The following is a 24870-nucleotide window of genomic DNA, read 5'->3' on the forward strand; positions in this document are numbered from 1 at the left end:
CTATTAACATAGACTTATTTTCATACAACATAATATCATTGAGATTTATCCAAGATATTGTGTGTATCAACAGATTTTTTTTTATTATTATGTAGTTTTCCATGGTATGTGTGCACCATCATTTGTTTAGAATATTTTAGTTGTTTTCATTTTTTTGCTGTTACAGATAAAGCTGTTATGAATACTTGTGCACAGGATTTTGTGTGGAATAAATTTTTGTTTCTCTGCCATAAGTGCCCAAGAGCATGATTACTGGGCTGTATGGCAAGTGGATATTCGGTTTTTAAAGAAACAGCCAAGCTCTTTTATCAAGTAGCTGCACCATTTTATATTCTCATTAGTAATGTATGAGTGATTCAACTTTTCCACAATCTCACCAATATTTGGTTTTGTTCCTATATTTTTGATTTTTGTTGTTCTAGTAGGTAGGTGGTGATATGTCTTCATGGTTTTAGTCTGCATTTTGCTGATGATTAGTGATGCTAAACATGTTTTCATGTTTCATCAAGACATCTTCACCACCTGTATATTTACATTGGTGAGTTATCTGCTCAAATGTTTTTTAATTGAGTTATTTTCTTATTGTAGAGTTTTGAGAGTTCATTGTATATTCTAGATATGAGTGTTGTCTATGAGAAGCAGTTTGAAAATATTTTCTTCCAGTGTCTAGCTTATCTTATTATCCTATTAACAGCGTCTTTAATAATGATTTTATTTTGATAAATCGTCACTTGTAGATTTTTAAAAAAATAGATCATGCTTTTGTTGTATTATATTGCAATATAAAACAAGAATTTTGAAAAACAACATAGAAAAAAAAGCATGTAATTTCAAGTAAGCATTCCTAGATAATGTCAAATTATTAACCAAAGTTATTTTGCCAATTAATATTTGCAGCAGCAAGATTGAACTGGGAAGAAGTGTTAATAGCAGGTCTGTGATTCTATCCATCTCTGGACACCCTTTGCCATATTGGTGTTTCCTTGGCCTCCTTATAAATATTATGTTGGGATTTAAATAGTGGAGAGATTACTGAGAAACTTCTAATTAAGACTATTTTAAGAAAGAGATAGTTTCTCCTTATGCATAGGATATTATTTAAAAAAAGGATTTATGCTTATATGGGAAATGGCTGGCTATAAAATGTAAGTTAATTATTGAAGTTCTCTGTGCTTTTCTGACTAATAACGTATAAAAACCAAGATGCTTCAAACCTAAATAGCTCTCTCTGAGATAGCTTATACTACTAACTAGCAGTGCTCTATTACTCTGAAAAAAAATATGTTCTAGTGGGGAAAAAGAGATTTTATAATTTTTGAAGCTGCATTTGACGGTTAGGCCAAAGCCTTCCATAGACAGATATTAAGCATTCCTGTCTTTTCCTTGTATAGTCAAGTGTATAAGTTGTTTTGAAATTGATTGATTTTCAAACTTCAATACACACAATATCCTTCAAGTTTCTTTTCAATTTACTTTAGCAGTTATAGCTATCTTGTTTAACTCAGTCATTTGTATCGTAAATGCAAAGATGAGTTGAACTGAAGGAAACCATGGCAGTTCCATTTAAAAAGTCAATAGTTTTTCTGTTTGTTTAAGTAAATTATTGCAACTCTTGGTAGAAATTGAATGATGTCCTAGAGGAGATGATATTTTTCCTTAGCCACATTAGAAGTTTGGGAGTAAAATGTGGGTGTTGCTGTTTAATATATTACCTTAAAGATTAGAATCTGCCTAAACTTTAACTCTGTAATCTCTTAGAAGTTGGTTATAATTTGCTGTATAACTCAGGGACTCAACCCCAGGCTTTGTAAAACCTAGAGGAGTGAGATGGGGAAGGAGGCTCAAGAGGGAAGGGACATAGGTATACCTATGGCTGATTCATATTGGTATTTGGCAGAAACCAATACAATAGCGTAAAGCAATTCACCTTTGATTAAAAATAAATAAATTTAATTATATAAAAAAGAAAAAAACAATTTGATTATGAATATTAGGTGAAATTAATTTACCGTTAAATTTGAGTAACTGAGTTCTTATTTCTATATGCAGAATTTTTTTTTTTGCAATTGTGTGAAAAAATCTCAAGTATTTAGTAAAATATTTAAACCATTAAAAGAGGAGAGCTAAGATAACTGGGAAGTCTAGGGAGTTATCTGACCTCCGTCATTTATGAGAAATTATAAAAGAGGCAGATTAGGTATCTTCTTGTATTCTCCTTGATACTCATTTTCTCTGAGGATTGTCATCTCTGGGCAGCTAGGCAATATCAGCTAATTAACAGTACAGGACATTCATTCCCCAGAGACTTCAGCCAGGTAAACAGTTTTCACCAGACCAGTTTTACTGCAGGTTCATACCAATCTCATGCTTTCATAATGAGCTCTCCATCATAGAGCCAAGACAGTATATTCAGAAGGAATCCTGAGAGTTTGAAATTGCCTTCCTATGTCATGCTACCAGCTAGATACAATGCTGATCTTCAGTACCCTCTGAAGGTATTTGAAGTTATGAAGAGAAAGCATCTTCTTGCTTAAGGAAAACTTAAGGATATTCCAATGCTGATAGAGTCAACTTATGTACTCATTTCATACAGCCCGCATCCTTAGTCTACATACCCAGGTCCCAATGCCCAGTAGTGTATTAAAGGCAGACACTGGAAATGAGATAGGGAACGAGCTTAGGACACTCACATAAGGTGACTAAAACTGAGAGGACTGGAACTCGATCTCTGTGGTACTTTAGGAATTGGTAAGTGAGTTTGTTTTCAGTTGCAAGTGTTCTTTAAAGGCTAAATTGAGTAACATGCATGTCAATTGGCAAAAGAAACAGAAGTTCCTATAGAAATTTATCAAATTAAAGAACTAAACTTAAGTGTTATGGCAGCCAACTTTGTGTTCCTAGACATTTCATCCTATTGTAGTATATTCATTATGTCTTAGTATGGATATATTGACGGAGAAGGCGATGGCATCCCACTCCAGTACTCTTGCCTGGAAAATCCCATGGATGGAGGAGCCTGGTGGGCTTCAGTCCATGGGGTCGCTAAGAGTCGGACACGACTGAGCGACTTCACTTTCACTTTTCACTTTGATGCATTGGAGAAGGAAATGGCAACCCACTCCAGTGTTCTTGCCTGGAGAATCCCAGGGACGGGGGAGCCTGGTGAGCTGCTGTCTATGGGGTCACGTAGAATCGGACATAACTGAAGCGACTTAGCAGCAGCAGCAGCAACAGCAGCATGGATATATTGAACAATTTAAATTCAGGATATTTGGCTGTCGTAAAACATGTCCTTCAGTAATTGAATAATAGCACATATGTGAATGTGAAAGTATTAGACTATACACTTTCATTTTTTCCCCAGCTCCTATTTACTGTGAAATAACAGAATGTTTCTTAAAGTGTATTGTCAATATCTGTAGTTTTAAAATGTTCATTTTCTCAAAGAAATGAACATATGTAATCTTCCAAGTGGTAGTTTGATAATTACAACAATGAAAGTCCATTTTGTGGTTATTGTGTCAATGCATTTTTGAATTTATTGTTAATGAAAAATGATCATTCTTCAATTGAGGAGAAATACCAATTTGAGAGGAGAAACGTGGGTCAGACAAGGTGATCTGAATGTTTAATTTATTGGTGAATTAGGCAAATGACAATTTTTTGATGGCCTTGCACTGAGGTGATGTGTATTGTACACTGGTGACTGTCCTTTCATCCTTGCCCACACTTATGAATGGACTCTACATTTTGTATGAATAGACTCTAGGTTTTGTATGAATGCTTTCAGTGTCCAGTTCAGATCTTTTCTACTGGCTGGTGGGTGCACCAGTCTACACCATATTTGTCATGAATATTGACTGATAGCTTCACAGCCTGTCCCTTCTTCAGAAAATTGCCATAAGTTGAATGGGAGCCACATTGCCAGGAGGTCTCCTGATCTTGGTTGGGTCAGCTTGCAGTCAATGACAGATCCTTGGGATATATAAAAGGCTGCCTTTTTGTTAAGGTGAAACTGCATCTGACACAATGGATGCTCCACAGCTTGTTATTCTGTATACCAGTACCTAGTCACATTTAAATGACTAGGTATTTAAATTAACCTGAATTAAATTTAAATTTAAACTTCAGTTCCTTAGCTGCCACCCTTGAAATGCTCAGTCAGCAACATGTGGGTAGCAGTGATTGTATTAGTGAAAATAGAATACTTTATATCAGCAGATAGTTCTGTTGGAGAGTCATATTCCAGCTTTCTCTGGGATCAGGCCTATGCTATTCCATTTGGATCACATCCTTGCTTAGTAGCATTGTCTGCTCTATTTTGCTCTTTAATTCTCTTTATCCTGAGAACATTCGATCAATAAACAGCTTGCAAAGGAATTCCTACTTCAGCTTCTCCTTCCCAACCTGGCCAAACATTGTCCATATTGATTAGAACTGTTATTTCTGATACCATGATAGATCCATTTGCTGCTCATTTGTAAGTCCTTCATTGCTATTAGGGACCAGTCCTAATGTATCAGAGTTAAGCTGAGACAGAAGGACTATTAAAGCAAAAGTGATTCAGTTACAGCTCTGAGGCTGCAGGGGTTTTGTCTGCACCTTTTCAGGATTCCTTGAGGAACTGGATAGGGTAGAGTTTGAACTTTAAATTTATCAGTGAATGTTGCATAATTTGAGATATTTTAAAGAGATATTATCTTGAGATCTTTTGTCTTTATAATGGTTTGTGCACCAAGTAGTTAGTTTTCTTGAAATACTTATATTCTTCCACTAAAATTTCAGTTATATTATGTGTCAGTAATATACAGTTATTATAATTGTAAATATACCTCTAGCACTGATGTGTGTCTGTATTAAGCATTTAACCTCTCTCATTTGATGCCTCTTCTCTTAATTAGTATAGTGGAATTGTGTTCTTGTGAGATATAATTTTCTATTATATTCTTTTAAAAAATAATTGTTATGTAAGATGTCATCTTTTATTGTAGAATCTGTTAATTTTACCTACTTAATATTTTCTATAGATACACACATATATGATTTTTTCAATTATTTCTCATTTGTATCCAAATATTTATTGATATGTAGCTTGTATAGCGGAATTTGCCTATTTCATGTCATATCATGATGGTTACCAAGGAAAGTATTTGTTGTTCCTGTAGCTAGGATGAATGTGTTTAATATTTCTAGTTTTTATTATTTATGTTATTTATTTTATTATTTATGTAGTTTGTCTCATACTACTCAGTATTCCTTATTGCGTTAGGTCAGTTGATATGTATTTTAACATAGATGATGATTCTCAATTAAAAAGCAGAATTCTTTAAATGTGGTAGCAAGGAAATAAAAATTTCCCATTTAACCTTAGCCAAGAAATATTCCTTACCTTGAATCATTGCCTTCTGTGGTGGTGCAAACAGCTTTAGGAAGGGTGGGTGCTGAGTAGGGAAGGAGCAAGGGATTGGTCAGCAGAATGTACTCTTGAGATCATTGTGATGATGTGTCTTGCATATTGAAGTTTCCCATGTCTGATTTACTCAGGAAAGGATAACGTCCTGAATTTCTTTAGAGAAAAAAAATTTAAAGAAGACAAATATGACATTGGTATCCTAATTACCTTCCAGTGTAATATACACTTGGACTGGAACCATTGTAACATACAAAGACAATTATATTCTTTTTTTCTGTTTTAGTTGGTGTTACTTTTGTTTGTTGTTGTCTGATATTAAATTTTTCATCATAAAATCATTCATTTTTATACCTGTCAGATACTCGGTCATTTAGCATCCTTTTTCTAATAAATGAATATTATTCTGTATAGTTGCACATGGTTGGAACCACTTCATCTTGACAGGATTTTATCTTATATCAATTGCCTTATAGATATGATGATAAAATGTATCATTGTCTTATTACCCTGGTTCATTATTGTATTGGTGTTTTCCTTTGATGAATTAACATTTTATATTTTCTCTTAACTTTGGTGAATGCTTCCTTTATTAGGTACATTTAGAAAAGTTTTCCAGCAGTTCATCTAGGATGAATGTGTCAGTATTTGTATATATGTTCATGAGACTGAGCCATAGGTTGTATTTGCTTTTCTGAGCAGGTGTGAGTCAGGGAACATATCCTGTCATTGCACATTTAGACTATCTGTCAAAATTTTACAATTCTGTTATAAATTTTTTTCTGTATAGACTTCTGTTGTGGATACCACAGATCACATTCTTATAAGCGATGCATGATACTGGATGCTTGGGGCTGGTGCACTGAGGGGATGGTATGGGAGGGAGGAGGGAGGGGGGTTCAGGATGGGGAACACGTGTATACCTGTGGCGGATTCATGTTGATGTATGGCAAAATTACAGTACAATATTGTAAAGTAATTAACCTCCAATTAAAATAAATACATTTATATTAAAAAATAATATAAAATAAGAATCAGAAAGAAATCAAAGGAAGAATGAAATCTTATGAAATTGTAAACTCTGCTATTGGCAGTGGTGTCCGCTGAATTTTAATATATTCATGTCTGGCAATAAAGCAATGTGTTTCCTAAAAACACAGACTTTGATATCCAAGACACCTAATTTTTGTTTACAAATTTAGGATTTTAATAATCTTGGCTAAGCTGCTTACCCACTTTAATCTATCTCTTCAAATATAGAAGGGTAACAGTAATAAATGCCAAACTGTTTTGGAGATAGTTGAGATTATGCATGTAAAAGTTGTAGTGCATATCAAACAATCAACAATACCAACAGTGCTGGCATTATTACTATTATTTTCAAAACTATTTCTGTATTTACTCATTTAATTTTTGACTGCACTGGATCTTGGGTGCTGCTCACAGGCTTTCTGCAGGTGCAGCGAGCAGAGGCTGCTCTCTAGCTGTGGCGCGCCGGCTTCTCAGTGTGTTTTTCTCCTGTTGTGGAGCACGAGCTTCAGTAGTTGTGGTGCAGGAGACAGTAGTTGTGGCGGATGGGCATAGCTGCCCCGCGCATGTGGGATCATAGTTGTCCTGCTCATGTGGGATCTTCCTTGACCAGGGATCAAACCTGTGTCCTTTACATTGCATGGCAGACTCTTCACCACTGGACCACCAGGGAATTCCAGCATTATTAGCTGTAAGTAGTATATCATTCCAGCCTTCAAAACTTGGATACTTCAATTTTTCAAACTTTATTTAATTAAGTATTGTTTTTGGAGGTGTGTGAACACTATAGTGCTCTTCTGTACTGTTTTGTGGTTGAGTGTTAAGTTAGATTAGCATAATCCTTCTCATATATGGTGTATTAAATTTCTATTATGTGTTCTTTTTATATTTCAAACCATCTGATCTTTTTTTTCTTTCCTTACCACTAAAGTATGGGACATGGAGGACATTTACGCCATTGATGAAGGAATATTCCCCAGGGCCCCTCCACCACTACCTCTTCTTTCATTTGACTCTTTGTGGTTGTTGTTCAGTCATTCAGTCAGGTTGGACTTTGCAACCCCAGGAATTGCAGCATGCCAGGCTTCCCTGTCTTTCACCATCTCAAGTTCATGTCCATCGAGTCAATGATGCCATCCAACCATCTCATCCTCTGTCGATCCCTTCTCCTCTTGTGCTCAATCTTTTCCAAAATCAGGGTCTTTTCCAGTGAGTTGGCCTTTTGCATCAGGTGGCCAAAGTATTGGAGCTTTAGCATGAGCATCAGTCCTTCCAGTGAAATTCAGTGTTGATTTCTTTTAGGATTGACTGGTTGGATCTCCTTGCAATCCAAGGGACTCTCAAGAGTCTTCTCCAATAACACAATTCAAAAGCATCAATTCTTTGGTGCTCAGCCTTCTTCATGGTTCAATTCTCACATCCATACATGATTACTGGAAAAACCATAGCTCTGAGTGTACGGACCTTTGTTGGTAAATTGATGTCTCTGCTTTTAATACACTATCTAAGTTTGTCACTTTTCTTTCAAGGAGCAAGTGTCTTCTAGTTTCATGGCTGCAGTCAGCATCTGTAGTGATTTTGGAGCCCAAGAAAATAAAATCTGTCATTGTTTCCACTTTTTCCCCATCTATTTGCCGTGAAGTGGTGGGCCCAGATGCCATGATCTTAAGTTTTTTGAATGTTAAGTTTTAAGCCAGCCATTTCACTCTTCTCTTTCACCTTCATCAAGAGGCTCTTTAGTTCCTCTTCACTTTCTGCCATCAGGGTGGTATCATTTGCATATCTGAGGTTGTCTATATTTCTCCCAGCAATCTTGATTCCAGCTTGTGAGTCATTCAGACTGGCATTTCACATGATGTACTCTGTATATAAGTTAAATAAGCAGGATGACAATACACAGTCATGAATGTACTCCTTTCCCACTTTTGAAGCAGTCTACTGTTCCATGTATGGTTCTAACTGTTGCATCTTGACCTGCATATGGGTTTCACAGGAGACAGGTTAGGTGGTCTGGTATTCCCATCTCTTTAAGGATTTTCCACAGTTTGTTGTGGTCCCACAGTCAAAGGCTTTAATGTCGTCATTGAAGCAGAAGTAGATTTTTTGGGGAATTCCCTTGCCTTTTTTTTTTTTGACTTCCCTGGTGGCTCAGATGGTAAAGCGTCTGCCTACAATGCGGGAGACCCAGGTTCAATCCCTGAGTTGAGAAGATCCTTTGGAGAAGGAAATGGCAACCCGCTCCAGTAGTCTTGCCTGGAAAATCCCATGGACAGAGGAGCATGGTAGGCTACAGTCCATGGGGTTTTAAAGAGTCAGACATGACTGAGTGAATTTATTTACTTACTTACTTATTTGCTTTTTTTATGATCCAACTAATAATGGCAATTTGATCTCTGGTGTGATTCCCAGGTGGCACTAGTGGTAAAGAACCAGCCCACCAATGCAGGAGATATAAGAAATGTGGGTTTGATTCCAGGGTTGCGATGATCCCGTGGAGGTGGGCACAGCAACCCACTCCAGTATTCTTGCCTGGAGAATCCCATGGATAGAGGAACCTGGAGGGCTACAGTGCATGGGGTCACAAAGAGTTGGACATGACTGACTAACACTTTCACACTTTTCCCTTTACTCAGTTTTTATTAACATTTCTTTTATGACAATTTTGTATCAGTTTCTTTCACACAGCAGTGGGTCTACACCCAATTCCGATTCAAATTTTGAAAGCCTTAGAAGAATTAAAAATGTACTAGGTACCTAATCATTTGAATACAATAGAACTGAATTATATACTTTCTTATGCTGCTTAAGTTAATGGATGATCATGAAAAATGAAAGTGAAGTCAGTCAGTTGTGTCCAACTCTTTTCAACCCTTTGGACTGTAGCCCACCAAGCTCCTCCATCCATGGGATTTTCTAGGCAAGAATACTGGAGTGGGTTGCCATTTCTTTCTCCAGGGGATTTTACCGACCCAGGGATCAAACTGAGGTCTCCTGCATTGCAGGTAGACTCTTTACCATCTGAGCCACCAGCGAATCCCAATGATCATGTTTATGCAGTAATAAGTAGTTGGATGAATATGATAGTCAGTTAACCTTAGAGCTGGTATTGTGTTCAGTTTGGTGTAAGTAATGTTTTAAGATAGCTCCCAGAAAGGTGCATATGTAAAATTCAGATCAGATCAGATCAGTCTCTCAGTCGTGTCCGACTCTTTGTGACCCCGTGAATTGCAGCACGCCAGGCCTCCCTGTCCATCACCAACTCCCGGAGTTCACCCAGACTCACGTCCATCAACTCAGTGATGCCATCCAGCCATCTTATCTTCTGTCATCCCCATTTCCTCCTGCCCCCAATCCCTCCCAGCATCAGAGTCTTTTCCAATGAGTCAACTCTTCGCATGAGGTGGCCAAAGTACTGGAGTTTCAGCTTTAGCATCATTCCTTCCAAAGAAATCCCAGGGCTGATCTCCTTCAGAATGGACTGGCTGGATCTCCTTGCAGTCCAAGGGACTCTCAAGAGTCTTCTCCAACACCACAGCTCAAAAGCATCAATTCTTCGGTGCTCAGCTTTCTTCACAGTCCAACTCTCACATCCATACATGGCCACTGGAAAAACCCTAGCCTTGACTAGACAAACCTTTGTTGGCAAAGTAATGTCTCTGCTTTTGAATATGCTATCTATGTTGGTCATAACTTTCCTTCCAAGGAGTAAGCGTCTTTTAATTTCATGGCTGCAATCACCATCTGCAGTGATTTTGGAGCCCAGAAAAATAAAGTCTGACACTGTTTCCACTGTTTCCCCATCTATTTCCCATGAAGTGATGGGACCGGATGCCATGATCTTCGTTTTCTGAATGTTGAGCTTTAAGCCAACTTTTTCACTCTCCACTTTCACTTTCATCAAGAGGCTTTTAGTTCCTCTTCACTTTCTGCCATAAGGGTGGTGTCATCTGCATATCTGAGGTTATTGATATTTCTCCCGGCAATCTTGATTCCAGCTTGTGTTTCTTCCAGTCCAGCATTTCTCATGATGTACTCTGCATATAAGTTAAATAAGCAGGGTGACAATATACAGCCTTGATGTACTCCTTTTCCTATTTGGAACCAGTCTGTTGTTCCATGTCCAGTTCTAACTGTTGCTTCCTGACCTGCATACAAATTCTCAAGAGGCAGGTCAGGTGGTCTGGTATTCCCATCTCTTTCAGAATTTTCCACAGTTTATTGTGAGCCACACAGTCAAAGGCTTTGGCATAGTCAATAAAGCAGAAATAGATGTTTTTCTGGAACTCTCTTGTTTTTTCTATGATCCATCGGATGTTAGCAAATTGATCTCTGGTTCCTCTGCCTTTTCTAAAACCAGCTTGAACATCAGGACGTTCACAGTTCACATATTAACTTAATGTAAATGAATGTTCTTAGATGTGTATAACACCAAAATGTGCTTTTCTTTATTTCTTCTCTTGTATTACCAATACTTTTAGTATTATCTATCTTCGACCTGTCACTGCATTGACAGTGCATCTGTGTTTGTATGTATTTATGGCACCCCACTCCAGTACTCTTGCCTGAAAAATCCCATGGACACAGGAGCCTGGTAGGCTGCAGTCCATGGGGTCGCTAAGAGTCAGACACGACTGAGCGACTTCACTTTCACTTTTCACTTTGATGCATTGGAGAAGGAAATGGCAACCCACTCCAGTGTTCTTGCCTGGAGAATCCAAGGGACGGGGGAGCCTGGTAGGCTACCGTCTATGGGGTCACACAGAGTTGGACACGACTGAAGTGACAGCATAGCATAGCATAGCATCTATTTAATTATTTATCATAAGGAGTGTTGTAAAGCATTATACTTTGTGCAGATTACACAGTTGGATATCTTTTGAAAATATTTATCTTGATTAAAATGTTGATAGTGACTAATCATATCTTCTTTAGGAATTCCAGGTGTTTTAGTTGCTGGTAACATAGGAAAATGAAATCAGCAGAAAGAAGAGGTAAGTTCAGGTCACTGGATTTTGAACTTCTGCTGTGAGCTGACTATTTTTGTGGTTTAGTCACTACGTCATGTCTGACTCTTTACGACTCTATGGACTATAGCCCACCAGCTTCTCTGTACTAGAGTGGGTTGCCATTTTCTTCTCCAGTGTATCTTCCCAAAACAGGGACTGAACCAGCATTTCCTGCATCTCCTGCAGGTTCTTTACTGGTGAGTCATCAGGGAAGCTCATGAACTGACTATGCACAGTGAATAAAGTTTTGGAGTTCTTATTAAATTGGTGTCATAATTTTAGTTATCTCAAGGGCAAGCGTTAAGCACTGTAATTGAATGGTGATTTTTCAAACTCTCAACATTTTATTTTTTACTACTATACAAAAAGATTGGTGTATAGCATTCACAAATATTAGGATTAGAGAGATAAAAATTTTGTCAAAATGTTTGCATGAAGCACTATTAGTGATACTTTGAATATAACACAATCCTTTGTATAAATATGTTCTAGCTCATAAATTTCTATATCTGAATGCATTTTAGAGATTATTTTCTATTATTCAGTTACAAGTGAGGTATGTACACATACAGTTATGTAGAATAATGAGATACATATTTAAAATAAACTTTCTTCCTCTGTCTACATCTTTCTTACTCTTTCTAATCACTCTGCCTTGATTTTCCCTCATTCCTACTTTCTCTAAAATTTACATATATAATGATCATAATTCAATCCTATTAATCTCAATCAGAAAAGACATATTATATCTATGGTTGATGCAAACTAAGATGCATTATTTGATCTTATTATTTTATTTTCTTGTATTGAATATCAATATATAACATTTTGTGAATAGTATAGAACTAATTGATTAAAGATATATCAATTTCAATGAGTACATCATTTATTCAAATAGTTGTATATAAAATGCCATGGCCAAGCATTTGAACATGATAGATTTTCCTCTTTAACCCTGCTCTTTTTTGGAAGATACCTTTTATAAATTGCTAAATGCTTGGTTTGACAGGAGCCCTGTGCTAGCAAAGGATGGAACAGAAAAATGGAAGTTCTTTCACTGGGTTTATCCTACTAGGTTTCTCTGACAGGCCTCAACTTGAACTAGTCCTCTTTGTGGTCCTTTTGATCTTCTACGTCTTCACTTTGCTGGGAAACACAACCATCATTGCATTGTCCTACTTGGACCCACGTCTTCACACCCCGATGTACTTTTTCCTCTCTAACCTGAGCTTTCTGGACATGTGCTACACCACCAGCATTGTTCCCCAGTTCCTATTTAATCTCAGTGGAGAAGACAAATCCATCTCCTTTGGTGGCTGTGTAGTTCAAATGTATATCTCTCTGGCATTGGGATGTACAGAATGTATTCTCCTAGGAGTTATGGCATTTGACCGCTATGCAGCTGTTTGCAGGCCCCTTCACTACACAGTAATCATGCACCCCCGTCTGTGTGCCCTGATGGCTTCTGCTTCGTGGGTCACTGGTTTTGCTATCTCCTTATTGCAGACAGTGCTCATCTTCCTTTTACCACTTTGTGGGAGAAATAAATTAGCCCACTTCTTTTGTGAGATCCCTCCTTTTCTCAAACTTGCCTGTGTTGACACCACCATGAATGTGTATGCAACCTTTTTTGCCAGTATCATCATTCTTCTCACACCTGTTTCATTAATCATGTTCTCCTATGGTCGGATTGTCAGGGCCGTGTTAAGAATAAAGTCCACTACAGGCCGGAGAAAAGCATTTGGCACGTGTGGATCCCACTTCACAGTGGTTTCCCTGTTCTTTGGCACAGCCATCTATGTGTATTTTCAGCCCAGTAGCAGCGACAACCAGGATCAGGAAAAGTTCATGTCTCTCTTCTACACTGTCATTATCCCCATGACCAACCCCCTCATATATACGCTGAGGAACAGGGATGTGAAGGGAGCGATGAAGAAGGTGCTTTGGAAGGACCCTGACTCCAGATGATGGCTGAGGGGGACAGTTTAATGGAAGGACTTTGAACGGCAGAACTACTCAGATATATATGTGTGCCCCATGAGCCATCTAAGATTCCTTTGGCAACTTTGAAGGGAATTTGTTTCCTTCATTCCTTTTGAAAAGTGAGTGTTTAAATTCTAAGTTCATGTACTCATTTCAACTTCCAGTGATGCTGATTCAGTGTTCTGACAGCATCTGTTTTGAGGTTATTGTTTTTAAAGTTCCAAGGATTTTTCTTGTTTGCACTCCCTTTTAGGTACATTATTCATCATCTATTTGCAAAAAGATATGTGAAATTATTACATGAAAACATAGCCAAAATAAGAACAGGAAACCACTGAAACACTGTAAGGAATATTAACATTTTATCATTTCCTAAAAATTGCTACTTCTACAACACATGTATTCTGATGCCAACAGGTAAATTGGCACCTACAATTGATGAGCTTTTCCTATATAACAAATCACTTCAAAAATTAAGTTGCTTAAAACACCAACCATTAATTTATTCCACAATTATGTGCATTGGCAATTTGGGCTAAGCTTAGCTAGACAATTCTTCAGGTCTTGGCTGGACTCACTCAAATGCCAGCAGTTAGCTTCTGGGTTGACTTAGGGCTTCCTGATCCAAGACTGTCCCAGTTGGCATGGTTTCCATCTCCTTGATGTGGTGTCTTGTCTTCCAGTAGGATGGCCTGGAATGTTCATATGGTGAAGGCCGATTTCCAAGTTCTTGTGACCCATTAATTGTTCAAATTATGGCTACTCTCCTGCTTGACTGTCCTGTCTCTCTCTGTGCAATGTTTACCTTCATAAATAGTAACTGTTAGGGTCTGTTCTTTGTTCCACTTGGAGGGTCTAGGAGGTCACAGTCAATTTTCTCTTTCCCAGTCAACAATAAGTAGGGCCTTCCCTGGTGGTCTAGTGGTAGAATCCTGCTGCCAATGCAGCAAACACAAGTTACATTCCTGGTCCAGGGAGTTCCTATATGATGAAGAGCAACTAAGGCCATGTGCCACAGCTACCCAGCCAGCTCTCTAGATCCCATGAGCCACAACTACTGAAGCCGGCATGCCCTAGAGCCCGTGGTCCCCAACAAGAGAAGCCACAGCAATGAGAAGCCCTTGCACTGCAGCTAGAGAAAGCCTGCATGGAGCAAGGAAGAGCCACAACAAAGACCGAGCACAGCAAAAACAAAAGAAAAAGTCCAATCAGTGGGAGGTCTTTCCTGTTGGCCAGGTGGTTAAGAGTCCTCGCTTTCACTGCAGAGGTCGGGGGTTCCATCCCTGATCAGGAGACTAGATCCGCATGCCATGCATCAAGGCCAAACATTATGAAACAAAGAGAACAAGTCAGTAAGTGGGGACACAGAGGGGTCTGTCACCAGCAAGGGCCCTACATGGAACTGCTCAGATTCAGAGTGAAGATTTGACTAATGGAAAATGGGAGCTGATGAGCAGATTATTTTTCCTTTCTTCTCCTGGGCTGGGGATCTGTTGGATGTCTCCTGGGACATGCTTTAGGGGGACAAATGTGATTGAGCACCCAGGTACTCCATACTAACAGCAAATTTGATAATGTATCCTTGATAAGCCCACTTTTCTTCCTCTTCTGTTTCCTTTCTTTCACTCCTGATGCTGTATCTCATTCTCCATTAAGTGCTTGTTCACAAATCCTTGTTTCAAGTTCCTTTTTCTGGGAAGGCCTAAGCTATGACATAGAGTCTGGGGGCCTATAAAAATCATCTGGCTCATAAATACAAACTTTGTCAAAGATATTTGCAACTGTTACCAATGCTTTGAAGTTGGGCCCTAAAAATGGTCCTTCTGCTGGGTGTTGATCTTGCCAATAGAACAAGATGGAGTTCAGATCAGGAGTAAAGGAAGGAACTTCCCTGGGGACCCAGTGGCTAAGACTCTGCACTCCCAGTGCAGGGGACCTGGGTTTGATCCTTGCTTGGGCAACTAGGTCCTGCTTGCCTCAACTAACACGTGGCACAGCCAAATAAATACAGAAAAATAAATAAATACTTTAAAAAAGTAGAAGCAAAGGGAAGTTTTATCCTTTAGTTGTAAAATGGAGACATGGGAGCTCACCATCTAGAGTATGCCCTCTGCTGGACAGCCCATCCGCAGGTTGCGTGATTGGGGTATCTTATTGTGAAGTGGGTGGCCGGGTTCTCCCTGGGCAGGCGCCGCTGCCCTGCCTGTGGCTCCACACCCCAGTGCCAGGTGCAGTGTCTCTGCACACGGCCTGCTGCCGCCATCTAGAATTTGTCATTCGCAGCACTTCAGCACACAGTCCCCTGAGCTGAAGTTTGGGGCACGATGCCTCTGTACCAGGTACCCTATGAGAAAGTGAAACAAGACTAAGCACCAAGGAAAAGACAAAAAAAAGGTTAGAGTTTATTATCCAGATTCTATTTTATTTTCTGGCAACTGCTAATGGTCATTACTCCTGGGAACCAAAAGAATGAAGGACATTACATGAGGAGAGATTTTAGAGAAAGAAGACTGAAGACCAAGGTTTGAGGCAGCTCAACAGTTAATGATTGGGTAATAGAGAATTTTAAGACTCTTCATGAGATTGGGAGGAAAATCCAGAGATGTGAGAGGAAAATTCTATTAGTTGAATTAAAGCCTAAGCTGCTATAAGAAAGACCCTGAAAATCCAGTGGCTTAAAGAAGAGTGTTTCTCTGTCCTCTGCTGTCCCTGTTCCCTGCTCTCTCTCAGGCAGGGGTGTAGTTTGTCAACAATTGTGGAGTATTTCTGCTCCACCTTATTCTTAGTGGCTCCTAGCATTTGAAGGGTTGTCAAGATCTCTTAATGTTCTAAAGCAGAGGATCTCAGTCAGCATCTAGATGGAGGCTGATTGGAAGCTGAACCATCAGGGAATAACTTTTCAAATATGTAAGTATACTGCTGATAGCTTACAGTGAATGATGTCAGATTCATGATCTCCGAAGAAGAAGATTTAACCTCGGGACCAGGGACCGGGCTTGATCACTCAAGAGCTTCTGTATAGCAGAGTTTGATTAAAGTATAACAAGGGAGACAGAAAACTTTTGAGATAGACATCAGAATGGGGACAGAGAGGGCCCCCCTGCTAGTCTTTAGCTCTGTGTTTTATGTCTGTTAGAAAGCTATTAATCGGATAAGAGAGACACCTGAAGGCTGACAGAGTTTCACCAGGCCCCTCTCCCACAATATGCATTTTTGAGATAGGATGACAGGAGGTGTGTCATCCCTCAGCCATAAAACGATTGACATGAATACTGGTTTGTTGAGCGATTATCAGCCAAAAGTTAGTCTTAGGTGGAACCATTTTGAAGAAAGGCAAATTGCAAAGCAAATACATGGCTTCATTAACATAGCTTAAGAAAAACATTTCCATAAGAAAAATGCATTGGTTAGCTCAAGGTTTGAGAAAAGTTAAGTTCAGGTGGAAGAGGTGTCATCATGGCAACAGAGAATTTTAAGAGAAAAAAGTCTGACACTTGTAGTTTGTTTCCTCCTGCCTTTTATTTATTTATTTATTTTTTTTATGATTTGGTTCTGTTAAAGTTTCTTTCTTTCTTTTTTTTTTAAATTTTATTTTATTTTTAAACTTTACAATATTGTATTGGTTTTGCCAAATATCGAAATGAATTCGCCACAGGTATTCATGTGTTCCCCATCCTGAACCCTCCTCCCTCCTCCCTCCTCCCTCCCCATACCCTCCCTCTGGGTCGTCCCAGTGCACCAGCCCCAAGCATCCAGTATCGTGCATCGAACCTGGACTGGCGACTCGTTTCATATATGATATTATACGTATTTCAATGCCATTCTTCCAAATCATCCCACCCTCTCCCTCTCCCAGAGAGTCCAAAAGACTGGTCTATACATCAGTGTCTCTTTTGCTGTCTCGTATACAGCGTTATTGTTACCAGCTTTCTAAATTCCATATATATGCGTTAGTATACTGTATTGGTGTTTTTCTTTTTGGCTTACTTCACTCTGTATAATAGGCTCCAGTTTCATCCACCTCATTAGAACTGATTCAAATGTATTCTTTTTAATGGCTGAGTAATACTCCATTGTGTATATGTACCACAGCTTTCCTATCCATTCATCTGCTGATGGACATCTAGGTTGCTTCCATGTCCTGGCTATTATAAACAGTGCTGCAATGAACATTGGGGTACACGTGTCTCTTTCCCTTCTGGTTTCCTCAGTGTGTATGCCCAGCAGTGGGATTGCTGGATCATAAGGCAGTTCTATTTCCAGTTTTTTAAGGAATCTCCACACTGTTCTCCATAGTGGCTGTACTAGTTTGCATTCCCACCAACAGTGTAAGAGGATTCCCTTTTCTCCACACCCTCTCCAGCATTTATTGCTTGTAGACTTTTGGATCGCAGCCATTCTGACTGGTGTGAAACGGTACCTCATAGTGGTTTTGATTTGCATTTCTCTGATAATGAGTGATGTTAAGCATCTTTTCATGTGTTTGTTAGCCATCTGTATGTCTTCTTTGGAGAAATGTCTATTTAGTTCTTTGGCCCATTTTTTGATTGGGTTATTTATTTTTCTGGAATTGAGCTGTAGGAGTTGCTTGTATATTTTTGAGATTAGTTGTTTGTCAGTTACTTCATTTGCTATTATTTTCTCCCATTCTGAAGGCTGTCTTTTCACCTTGCTTATAGTTTCCTTTGTTGTGCAGAAGCTTTTAAGTTTAATTAGGTCCCATTTGTTTATTTTTGCTTTTAAAAGTGAAGTTACTCACTTGCGTCCGACTCTTTGCGACGCCATGGACTGTAGCCCTACCAGGCTCCTCCTTCCATGGGATTTTCCAGGCAAGAATACTGGAGTGGGTTGCCATTTCCTTCTCCAGGAGATCTTCCTGACCCAGAGATTGAACCCGGGTCTCCTGCATTGTAGGCAGAGGCTTTACAGTCGGAGCCACCAGGGAAGTCCTGCCTCTTAAGGGAGAGAGAAAAAATGTCTGGCACTTGCAGCCTATTTCCTCCGTTTGGAGACCCCTGGCCTTCCTGCTTGTTACATCTCACCTGTTTCAGGAGAAGAGTGGGAAACGCGAGTTTCTGTCTGTCCTTCCATATTGAGCCCTAAGTGTGTGTGTGTGGCAGGAGGGGCACAGGCAGCCAGTTAGGAGCCTTTCCTTAATTTGCTACTGTCCTGTTGGACCCAGGAACGCAAGCCCTCGAGGGGGCCTGGGCTACACGATAAGAGTGTGTCCTCTGGCAGCAGCCACAAAACCTGGGCGGCCACACAGGTGCACAAACTCCTTTACAGACAATGGTGACCTGGGGCGGGACAGAGGGAGAGCACGATGACGGCACCTGTTGGCTTCTCGGGTGTTTGGTGAGGATTGCAGTTGACCCCGAGATATATGTTAGAAGTCTTAGCTTTTCACATAAGGAAATAGGCTTCTTTCAGGGACAAGCTGGAGGTTTCAGTCTGTGTCTCTGTACTGTTCCGTGGAGAGACAGCCACAGTGAGTCTGGGTGAGCCTGTTAAGAACTGTTTCTCAGTTCTTTGTAGCCTCATGGATTTCATGGACACAATCTTCTTTGGCTTTCAGAGCTCTATGTTTTGGAGGTCATGTCTTAGGTGGAAGTCTTCAAAGATAAGGTGCCAAGTGTGGGACACTTTGTTTCCCTGGGAGAAACTGGCAGTGATGACTTCCCTCCTGATTGTATATTGTGGCTCCAAGGATGGGGTTTACGTAGAGATATTGTCTCTGCCTCTTCTAATGATTTATTTATTTTTTTATCTTCTAATGATTTTAGTGTGGGGTTTTTGTTATTCACCTTGTGTATAGGATTCACCCAGCCAGTTTCTGCATTTCTTTTTGAAGTTGTTCTGTGTAAAACTGTAGATTTATTGTGCCCATGGGAGGAGAGGAGATCTGGAACCAGTATGTCATGAATGAACAGGAATCTTCTCCCGCTTTGAGCAGTTTCCTCTCTCATTCTCTCTCTCTTTGCCATTCTTGTTGCTTTGTGTCTCTGTCTGTCCCTCTTTTTCTCATTCTCTAGTTCTTGTTCTATTCAAGTCTTTTTTATTTTTAGACTTTTCATTTTGAAATAATTACAGATTGACGGGAAAGTCCAAAGTTAGTAGAGAGAAGTCTTGAAAATTTGATCTATTTTCTCCCAGTGATTTTATGTTATATAACTATGCTGTGCTGTGCTTAGTTGCTCAGTCATGTCTGACTCTTTGCAACCCCATGGACTGTAGCCCGCCAGGAACCTCTGTCCATGGGGATTCTCTAGGCAAGAATACTGGAGTGGTTTCCATGCCCTCTTCCAGGGAGTCTTCCCAACCCTGTGATCAAACTGAGGTCTCCTGCACTGCAGGCAGATTGTTTACCCTCTGAGCCACCAGGGAAGCCCAAGATTACTGGAGTGGGTAGCCTGTCCCTTCTCCAGGGGATCTTCCCAACTCAGGAATTGATCTGGAGTCTCCTGCTTTGCAGGTGGATTCTTTACCAGCTGAACTACCAGTGAATCCCATTACACAGCCATTATACAATTTAAAAACTAGGAAACTGACATACATACAATGTGTGTGTTTAGGTCTATGTAAATTTTTCCCCGTGTAAATTCCTGTAGCTACCATCACAATCAAGATATGGATTTATCCCATCACCACACACATCTCCCTTGTGATACCCTTTTATAGTCACTTCTAGTCCCTCCCTTCCCCTTAAAATGAAAGTTGTTCAGTCGCATCTAACTCTTTAGATCCCCAGCTCTATACAGTCCATGGAATTCTCTAGGCTGGAATACTGGAGTGGGTAGCCTTTCTCTTCTCCAAGGGATTCTTCCCAACCCAGGAATTGAACCAGGGTCCTCTGCATTGCAGGTAGATTCTTTACCAACTGAGCTATTAGGGAAGCACCCCCTCCCTGTAAAACCATCCCTAACTCCTGAGCAGTACTAATATGGTCTCTGTCTCTATTGTTTTGTTATTTCATAGGTGTTATATAGATGAGATCATATTTTGCCTATTAACATAGACTTATTTTCATTCAACATAATACCCTTGAGATTCATCTAAGATGTTGTGTGTATCAATAGTTTATTCTTTTTTATTGCCAAGTAGTATTCCACGGTATGGATGTACCAGTATTTGTTTAGAATATTTTAATTGTTTTCAGCTTTTTCCTGTTACAGATAAAGCTGCTATGAATAATTGTGCACAGGTTTTTGTGTGGAATAAATTTTTGTTTCTTTGCCATAAATGCCCAAGAGCATAATTACTGGGCTGTATGGCAAGTACATGTTCAGTTTTTAAAGAAACAGCCAAGTCTTTTATCAAGTAACTGCATCATTTTATATGCTCATTAGTAATGTATGAGTGATTCAAGTTTTCCACAATCTCTCCAACATTTGTTATTGTTCCTATATTTTTCATTTTTGTTCTAGTAGGTGGGTGGTGATATGTCTTCATGGTCTTAGTCTGCATTTTGCTGTAAATTGGTGATGCTAAACATGTTTTCATGTTTCATAAAGATATCTTTACCATCTGTTTATTTACATTGGCGAGTTATCTGCTTGAATGTGTTTTAATTGAGTTATTTTCTTATTGTAGAGTTTTGAGTTCTTTGTACATTCTAGATATGAGTATTTTCTATGATAAGCAGTTTGAAAATATTTTCTTCCAGTTTGTAGCTTATCTTATTATCCTCTTAACAGGGTCTTTAATAATGATTTTATTTTGCTGAATCCTCATTCATAGACTTTTAAAAAAATACATCTTGCTTTTGTTGTATTATATTTCAATATAAAACAAGAATTTTGAAAAATAGCATAGGAAAAAAAGCATGCAATTTCAAGTTAGCATTCCTAGATAATATCAAATTATTATCCAACATTATTTTGCCAATTAATAGTTGCAGCAGCAAGAGTGAACCAGGAAGAAGTGTTAATAGCAGGTCTATGATTCTCTCCTGGAGAAGGCAATGGCACCCTACTCCAGTACTCTTGCTTGGAAAATCCCATGGACAGAGGAGCCTCGTAGGCTGCAGTCCATGGGGTTGCAAACAACTGGACATGACTGAGTGACTTCACTTTCACTTTTCACTTTCATGCATTGGAGAAGGAAATGGCAGCCCACTCTAGTGTTCTTGCCTGGAGAATCCGAGGGACAGGGGAGCCTGGTGGGTTGCCATCTATGGGGTCTCACAGAGTCGGACACGACTGAAGCGACTTAGCAGCAGCAGCAGATTCTCTCCATCTCTGGACACCCTATGCCATATTGGTCTTTCCTAAGCCTCCTTATAAATATTATGTTGGGATTTAAATAGTGGCAAGATTACTGAGAAGATTCTAATTAAGACTATTTTAAAGAAGAGATAGTTTCTCTCTATGGGTAGAATGTTATTAAAAAATGAATTTATGCTTATATGGAAAATGGCTGGCTATAAAATTTAAGTTAATTATTGAAGTTCTCTGTGCTTTTCTGACTAATAACATATGAAAACCAAGATGCTTCAAACCTAAATAGCTTTCTCTTAGATAGCTTATACTACTAACTAGCAGTGGTCTATTATTCTGAAACAAAATGTATTCTATGGAGAAGGAAACGGCAACCCACTCCAGTGTTCTTGCCTGGAGAATCCCAGGGACAGAGGAGCCTGGTGGGCTGCTGTCTATGGGGTCGCACAGAGTCGGACACGACTGAAGCGACTTAGCAGCAGCAGCATCTCTTTCTGGGGCTACTCAGGTGGTTTCAGTGGTAAAGAATCCACCTGCAAAGGCAGGAGACACAGGTTGGACCCCTAGGTCAGGAAGACGCCCATGGAGAAGGGCATGACAACCCACTGCAGTATTCTTGCCTGGAGAATCCCATGGACAGAGGAGCCTGGAGGGCTACAGTCCATAGGGTCCAAAAAAATTGGATACGACTGAGCATGCATAGACAGTATATCTCTCCTTCGGAAAAATCACTCAGCTGTAAAAGTAAATGATACATCCGATAGTGTGGATGGGCTTTAAAAAACATTATGCTAAGTTAAAGTTGGACACAAAAAGTTACATGTTATATGATTCCATTTGTATGAAATGTTCACAATAGGGAAATCAATAGAGACAGAAAATTGATTAGTAGTTGCCAGGAGCTGGGAGGAAGGGCAATGAGGAATGACTGCTAATGGGTACAGGTTTTCTTTTTAGGGTGATGAAAAGGTTCTAAAATTGTTTGTGGCATACTTCCGTGGCAATCCAGTGGTTAAGACTGCACACTTCTGATGCAGGGGGCATGGGTTCAATCCCTGGTTGGGGAACTAAGATCCCACAGGCCATGGGGCACAGCCAAAAAACTAAAAAAAAAATTTTTTTTAAGTCTAAAAAAGTAAAATAAAATTGTGGCAATGGTTGGACAACTTTACAAATATCTAAAAACAACTTAAGTGTGCTCCTTTTTTGGTGACATTGTTACTACGTATTTTAAAAACGTTTTATGATAAGATACATATACCATAAAACTTAACATCATAACCATTTTTATGTGTACAGTTCAGTGGCATTAGGCACATTCACAAAGCTGTGTAACCAGCACCATCTCGCACCATCTATCTCTAGAACTTTTCCCATCCTGTAACTGAAACTGTGCTCATTAAACCAGAACTCCCCATTTCTCTCCCTGGCAATCATCATTCTATACTCTATAATTGTGAGTACTCTAGATACCTCATATAAGTGGAATCAAATAGTATTTGTCCTTTTGTGACTAGCTCATTTCACTTAGCAGAGGAGCCTCAGGTTTATTCATGTAGTATGTGTCAGAATTCCCCACCTTTTAAGGCTGAATATTATCCCTTTGAATATATATATATATATATATATATATATATATATATATATATATATATATATGTAGCACATTTTGTTTGTCCATTCATCTGTCAATGGACATTTGGGTTGCCATTATGCCACTATTGGGAATAATTCTGCTATGTACATGAGTGGACAAATATCTGTTTGAGTTCTTGCTTTCAGTTCTTTTGGATATGCCCAGAAGTGGAATTGTTGGATTGTATGATAATTTTATTTTTAATTTTTGAAGGAACTGCCATACTGTTTTTCATAGCAGCTGTACCATTTTATGTTGAATTGTACTCTTTAAATGGGTCAATTTCATCACATATGAGTTTCATTTCAAGAAAACTGTAATTCAAAATCGGTGTAGTACCAACCCTCAGGGCTTCCGTGATGATTCAGATGTTAAAGAATCTGCCTGCAATGCAGGAGACCAGGGTTCAATCCCTGGGTTGGGAAGATCCCTTGGAGAAGGATATGGTCACCCATTCCAGTATTCTTGCCTAGAGAATTCCATGGACAGAGGAGCCTGGTGGCCTGCAGTCCATGGGGTCGCAAAGAGTTGGACACAACTGAGCGACTAACACTAACACAACCCTCAAGGATCTTATAACCTAGCGATGGGAAGAAGAAAAGTTCACAAGTATTCACCATGTTAGGTAAAGTAAATGATGAGAGAAGTTCTTTGATGCTTCAAAGGAAAGATATTATTTTTGGTTAGATGAGTCAAGAAAAGCTTCAAGATAAAAAAGAAATATTTGAAGAAATATTTAAAGAAAGGTCATACTGAAACAGTATGAAATGATGAACCACCTGGCTGGGGAAGGGAAAAGGAAAGTGAGAAATATTTTAAAGAAAGGCAAGAAGAATGGAAAATATAGAAAAATTATTTGATGGCAAATATGTTGCCGTTTCTTCCCCACACCATTTCATTTTCTTCTTGGGCATATAGGAGGCTGTACTTTCTAGACCTCTTATATCCCAGTAGGGCCTGTAACTAATTCTGGTCAAGGAAATGGGGGAAGGGTGGTGTGGGAGCACAACTGGCCCCTAAAATCTCCTACAAGATCCTTCATCACCACCTGGGTACAGAGGATGCAGAGATCAACTCTGAGGACCCGGAGGAGACCCTAGAGCAGGTGTTGGCCTGCAGGTTACATCCAGCCCACTGCCTGCTTTTGTACTGCCTGTGAGCTAAGAATGGTTTTACGTTTTAAATAGTCAAAAATTAAAGAGTAAGAATATTTTGTGACACCTGAAAATGATATCAAATTCAAATTTCAGTGTCCATAAATAAAGTGTTACTGGAATTTAAAAAAAAATGTATTCTAGTGGGGAAAAGAGATTTTACATTTTTTGAAGCTGCATTTGATGGTTAGGCCAAAGCCTTCCATAGACAGATGTTAAGTATTCCTGCCTTTTCCTTGTATAGTCAAGGGTATAAGTTGTTTTGAAATTGATTGATCTTCAAACTTCAAAACACACAATACCCTTCAAGTTTCTTTCAATTTACTTGAGCAATTATAGCTATCTTAATTAACTCAATCATGTGCATCGTAAATGGAAAGATGAGCTGAACTGTAGAAAACCATGGAAGTTCCATTTAAAAAGTCAATAGTTTTTC

General features: G+C 39.2%; 1 protein-coding gene and 1 pseudogene across 1 annotated transcript; one reads left to right on the forward strand and one right to left on the reverse strand.

The window, feature by feature from the left end:
• The window catches only part of LOC147347353 (BOLA class I histocompatibility antigen, alpha chain BL3-7-like), a 109950-nt pseudogene that overhangs the window by 17063 nt on the left and 68017 nt on the right, over positions 1-24870 (reverse strand).
• On the forward strand, positions 12461-14624 carry LOC147347355 (olfactory receptor 2B8-like). The gene has a single exon (XM_086369830.1). The coding sequence runs from the start codon at positions 12475-12477 to the stop codon at positions 13411-13413; it is 939 nt and encodes a 312-aa protein (XP_086225956.1). The 5' UTR covers positions 12461-12474; the 3' UTR covers positions 13414-14624.

Source organism: Bos grunniens, chromosome 23 (genome assembly GCF_055505025.1).
Source record: "Bos grunniens cultivar Pamir isolate PY7600 chromosome 23, Bosgru_T2T1.0, whole genome shotgun sequence".
Taxonomy (NCBI): Eukaryota; Metazoa; Chordata; class Mammalia; order Artiodactyla; family Bovidae; genus Bos; species Bos grunniens.